This window comes from Erinaceus europaeus, chromosome 2 (genome assembly GCF_950295315.1).
Source record: "Erinaceus europaeus chromosome 2, mEriEur2.1, whole genome shotgun sequence".
Taxonomy (NCBI): domain Eukaryota; kingdom Metazoa; phylum Chordata; class Mammalia; order Eulipotyphla; family Erinaceidae; genus Erinaceus; species Erinaceus europaeus.
The window spans coordinates 52294760-52300759 of record NC_080163.1 but is presented as its reverse complement, the minus strand read 5'-3'; the positions used below and the strand labels follow the sequence as shown (position 1 = coordinate 52300759).

Here is a 6000-nt window from a genome sequence, read left to right as displayed (position 1 = left end):
TAGTTAGGAAAGCCTTTGAAAAACTGAAATGTGCACCACCTGCAGGGGGAAAGCTTTGCAAGTAGTGAAGGTGTTTCTCTTTTTCTCTTCCTCTCTATCTCGCCCTTCTCTCTCCATATCTGATGATCTCCAATGAAGTAAATAAAGATAATAAAAGAAGTTCAAAAATAAATATAAGCAGAAACCTGGAACTACAAAGCAGATGACAGTGGTAGAATGGTTGAAATAGCAGTGGTGGGGCCCAGATCTCTGCCCTCTCCATCTCCTCCCTCTGGCAGAAGCTGCCACATGACAGCAAAACATGAATTGAGGTCACATCTGCATTTTAACAATGAGAAAACAATTAAAAGTGTAAAAAGGACTTAGTAACCAGGAATTAGTGGCAGAACTCAAGACTAGAAGTGATGCCTCTCCCCAGGATGCTTTTTCACATCGCTTAGAATATCACCTAAGACATGGTCATGGCTACTGAGGTCTGTGACAGGTCAGTAAAGAAGCCTTTCTGATAAACTCCATCTTCTGATAGTAGGGCTGGGAAGAAGCCTCTGCCAAGTAGGGAGCAGAGGTTAATAATTCTTCTAATAATAAGCAGAACTTGGACTGGGTTTGGTGTATTGCACCAAAATAAAAGACTCTGGGGTTGGGGTGGGGGGAGGGTTCAGGTCCTAGAGTATGTTGGCAGAGGAGGACCTAGAGGGAGCTGAATTATCATATGGAAAACTGAGAAAAGATACTCATGTACAAACCACTGTACTTTACTACTGACTGCAAAGCATTAATCCCCCAATAAAGGAAAAAAATTATCCTCTTCCTGTTTGCCATCCAGGTCATTTCTTGGGTTCAGTGCCTGCATGAATCCACCACTCATGGTTATCACTTTTTTTTTCCTTTTTGGTACAGGATGAGGGACAGAGAAATAGAAAGGGACAGAAGTACCAAGAGAGGAGAGACACTGCAGCACCAACTCACCACTTATGAAACTTTCTCCCTGTAAGGGCTTTCATGTATTGGCTAGGGACTCGAACGTGGGTCCTTGTGCATGGTTGCATATGCACTCTATTGAGTGAGTCACCTGCTGGCCTTTCCTTTCTTGGCACACAATGGAGTACTGACTCTGTGGTGGGATAGAGAGGACTGGATGCAAACATAAACACCACATCCTTGCCATATGATGGCAGACCTGGTTGAATGCACATGTTACTATGTGCAAAAACCCGAGTTCAAATCTTGGTCCTTAACTGCAGGGGGAAACTTCATGAGCGGTAAAGCAGTATTGCAAATCTCTCTCATTTACCTATCTTTATCTTTCCCCCTCCCCTCTCAATTTCTCTCAATCCTAGAAAATTAAAATAATGAATAAAGATTGTGAAAATATTTCAGTCTCTCTTTTTGTAAAATTATGAGCTGGGATGGTGTGGGTTGCTAATGTTGGTTGTCCACCAATATTTCCCTCAAGGGTTGACAAGGAATGGAGGCAGCTATTGTCTCTCTGCATGGGAACAGTGAGGCTCTCTGGCAGAGGTGACTCTTCTGTGTTAGGACTGGGGTGCAGGACTGGGTTATTTTACTCACATGTTAGCTGAGAGGTGCTGCTGGGAGCCAGGTAGGCTGAGGATGGCCGTGGAATGTCCTGGGGAGGCAGGTCCAGGGTGATAAGTGCTGATCTATACAGAAAAGACAGGTTGGTGCAAACAGTGAATGCTAGAGCAGAGCTGTTGCAGAAAAGCCCAACACAGCAGATAATCAACCATGAGCCATGCCCAGTGCTGTCCATTGTATGTCTTTTCCATGGTTTGTAGTTGTGAGCAGAGCAGGGAGGGGAGAGGTTGGTTTAGGGCTGGCTGGTGTGGCATGTGAGGGCCAGGGCCATATCCTCAGAGAGTGCTCAGTTCAGGCAGAGAGTACCGACCTTTGATCTCCTCCACAAGTCTCTGGGTACCCAGCTCCCAGCACATTCATCTCCCTCTATGAAAGCCTACTTTCAGAAGATACAATAGCTAATGTTGATTGAGACTCAATACTTGGGGGCATACTGGATTAAGTGCACATAGTATGAAGTGCAAGGACCCACATAAGGATCCAGGTTTGAGCCCTGGCTACCCACCTGCAGGGGGTAACTTCACAAGTGGCGAAGCAGGCTTGTGAGGATTCTGAAAGCCAAAGGCAGCCTGCAACCACCAGAGCACCAGGCCCTGTTTGGAGCTCATTTACGAAGCTAGTCAAGAGTTGCTGCCCTACCTGGAAGGAGGGCACTGGGGATTTGGACTGGAGGGCTTTTGCATCCACCTGGAGTTCTACACCCAATTTGCTGCCAATGCAGAGATGTCCTGGACCACCCTACAGGAGCAACTAAAGAAAAGCAAATGGTTCAGGAGGTTTGTGCAACTTCAGGAAGGCTGCCCTGAGTTTGGGGGCCTCTAGCACTAGGACCTGCTCCTTCTGCCTCTTCAGAGGCTCCAGCAGTATGAGAATCTTGTTGCTGCTTTGGCTGAGAATACAAACCCCAACAGCACTGACCACCAGCAGCTCACACACGCTTCTCAGCTGATAAGTGAGACTGCCCAGAGAGTTCACGCCTTTGGTCAGAAACAGAAGAATGACCAGCATCTCCAGCATATCTTCAGTGGATGCTAGGCAAAGGGAATGACTACAGGTCGCTGGTTCCTATGCCAGGGCTGGCTGGCTGTTGGTGGTACCTCCTCATGGTGAGGAGCCTCGGCCCCAGATGTTCCTCCTCTTTTCTGACATGCTCCTCATGGCCAAGCCTTGACCCCCATTGCACCTGCTGCAGAGTGGTACCTTTATCTACCAGGTCCTCTACCCCATGGCCCAGTGTCAACTCAAGAGGATTTTTGGCCATTGAGGAGGTACTTGTGGTGGCCTGCTCAGCCTGTCCTTTCCCCATGAGAAACTACTGCTTGTGTCCATAGACCAGGAGGAGCTGTCATGCTGGTACCACTGCCTGATTCTGGTCATCAGCAGCCAGAAGAACTAGAGGCATCTACTGTGAAATTCCAGAACTCAGGATACTCAAGGGATAGGTCAGGGCCAGGAACACAAAGGAAATCTTCAGTATTAAACCACACAGTCCTTCATAGTTTGAGGAGAGTCATTCTGAGTTCACTTGGGGCCAAGCCACGCCAGGCCATCTGACCAACTCCATTAAGATGGAAGAAACTAAGTCTAACCCAGCTGAACCTCAACTCCACCAGCCCCTCCAACACACATTAGGGGACTTGAAATGGGAGACTCGGTGCTGTGTGGTGGTCAGTCTGTTCTCAAGGTTACAGCTTTGTAGCTATTTGTGTATATTGTCTCTATGATTTATTTATTTTCCCACTGGCTTGCAGTAAAGTTAAAAAAGAAAAGAGAGGGACAGAGATATCACCGCACAGAAGTTTCCACCAATGTAGTTAGGGGGCTGGGCTTGAATCTGGGTTCATGGCAAAACAATAACACTGCTCAAGTGAGTTATCTTGCCAGCCTCCCTTACTCCTTATCGAAGGTGCTACTGTCATCATTTCTGGATTAGAAACTGAGAAGAAGGTCACCCAACTAGTTTAAAACAGAAGTTAAAATCTTGCTACCTTAGGTTCTTTTTAAATTTTTTTATATTTATTTATTCCCTTTTGTTGCTCTTGTTATTTTATTGTTGTATTTATTATTGTTGTTATTGATGTTGTTGGATAGGACAGAGAGAAATGGAGAGAGGAGGGGAAGACAGAGAGGGGGAGAAAAAAATAGACGCCTGCAGACCTGCTTCACCGCTTGTGAAACAACTCCTCTGCAGGTGGGGAGCCGGGAGGTGGAACCAGGATCTTTACACCAGTCCTTGTGCTTTGCACCAAGTGCACTTAACCTGCTGCGCTACCGCCTGACTCCCGCTAGCCAAGGTTCTGAGCCTAGATTCATTTTATTTTTTATTAATGATTTAATATTGATTTATAAAATTATAAGAAAACAGGGGTATAATTCCACACCTTTCCTACCACCAGAGTTCTGTGTCCCCATTCACAGATCACAGATATGGGTTGACTATTATTTCTTTTTTTTCCTTTAATTTATTTTTATTATTGAATAGAGACAGAGAGAAATTGAGAGGGGAAAGGGAGAGAGAGAGGGGGAGAGACAGAGAGACACCTACAGCCCTGCTTCGCTACTCGTGAAGCTTTCCCCCTGCAGGTGGGGACCAGGGGCTTGAGTCCAGGTCCTTGTGCACTGTAATGTGTGTGCTTAATCAGGTGAGCCACCACCTGGTCCCAACTATTATTTCTATAGCTTTTTTTTTTTTTTTTTGCCTCCAAGGTTATTGTAGTGTTAGCACTACAAATCCACTGTTCCTGGTGGCCATTTTTTCCTTTTTTTATTGGTTAAGACAGAGAAAAATTGAGGGGGAGGTGGAAACAGAGAGGGAGAGAGACAGAGAGACACCTGCATACCTGCTTCACTGCTTGTGAAGTGACCCCCTTGCAGGTGGGGAGCTGAGGGCTCGAACTGGGATCTTTGCATAGGTTGTTGCACTTTATACTATGTGCACTTAACCCACTGTGCCACTGCCCAGCCCCCTCTATTATTTCTATAACTATCTATATTTATATAAATTTGTCCATTTTTCTATAGTCCTGCCTTCTCTTCCTTTCTAAGTCACACCTACTATTTCTGAGTGTCTTCCCCCTCTTCTCTCTCTGAGTCCTGATGGAATTGGAGTTCAGATCCCTCTGGTCATCTTCCCCTAAAATTTATTCAGCTCTGGCAGTATGGGCCAAATTTTTGTAAAAAAATTATTAGTGATTTAATAATGATTAACAACATTGTAAGATAACAAGAGTACAATTTCACACAGTTCCCACCATCAGAGTTTCATGTCCCATCCCCTCCATAGGTAGCTTCCCTATTCTTTATCTTTCTCTGGGAGTATGGACCAAAATTCTTTATGGGGGGCAGAAGGTGGAAGGTCTGGCTTCTGTAGTTGCCTTTCTGCTGGATATGGATGTAGGAAGTTCACTCCATATCCCCAGGCTGTTCCTAATTTTCCCTAGTGTGGTAGCCTACATTCTTACTAATGCTAACACATACACACACACACACAGACACACACACACAGACACACACACAGACACACAGACACACACACACACAGACACACACACACACAGACACACACACACCTAGTCACATGTGGAAAGTGAATATGAATTTTTTTTATGCATGAAAGAGGGACTAACAATACTAAGGTCTCCTGGTATTCTAGATGCTACCTCCTATCTAACCTTGCCTATTATCTAACATGATTGTTGACTCTTGCACAGCATAGAGTCTGGGGCCCTGTGAATTTGAAAATTCATATGTAACTTTTGACTCCTCCTAAACTGAATGACTAAGAAACTTTTATTGACTGAAAGTCTTACTGATCATATCAATAGTCGATTAACACATATTTTGAGTTCTGTGTTTCCCCTTTCTGTTCTTATTTTTTAACTTCTGTCTTTGAATTAGATCATCCCACATTCATCTTTTCTTTCTGACATAGTTTGGGGGATGGGAGTGTTTTTGCAGAAAACAGCAATTTTGTATATGTACCAATAATTATATTTACTGTAAACCATTAATCTCCCCAATAAAAATATAAAAAACACATTTTAAATGTTGTACCTACCTATTATCCACTGCATTTTTATAATAAAGTAAGGCAGAGAAAATAAAGCCATTAAGAAAATCATAAGGAAGAGAAAATAAATACACTTAAGCTACTATAGTCATTGATAACATAAGTTTTCCTACTCTGTTTACAAGAAAATCTGTGTAAGGAGACCTATGTACTTCAAATTCATGTTGTGGATTTCCTTCTTAGCTCATGTCCTAGACTGTGTTTCTTTATTTACTGACCAGTCCCTCCCACTAACTAGACTGTTCTGTGGTGGCATGGACTATGTGCTTGCTAATCATGATTTATTTCACATACTGTATTTCATATTCATTCTCAATACATACTTATAGCTT

General features: G+C 43.9%; 1 protein-coding gene and 1 pseudogene across 1 annotated transcript in view; one reads left to right on the top strand and one right to left on the bottom strand.

Moving 5' to 3' along the window:
- Positions 1 to 1546: 1546 nt before the first annotated feature.
- SH3RF2 (SH3 domain containing ring finger 2) overlaps positions 1547 to 6000 on the bottom strand; it is a 127282-nt gene continuing 122828 nt past the window's right edge. Inside the window, exon 6 of the mRNA XM_060180304.1 lies at positions 1547 to 1664. Coding sequence (XP_060036287.1) covers positions 1569 to 1664 — 96 coding nt within the window. The 3' untranslated portion in view covers positions 1547 to 1568. The remainder of the gene's footprint in view (positions 1665 to 6000) is intronic.
- LOC103123319 (rho guanine nucleotide exchange factor 39-like) lies at positions 1750 to 3349 on the top strand (annotated as a pseudogene).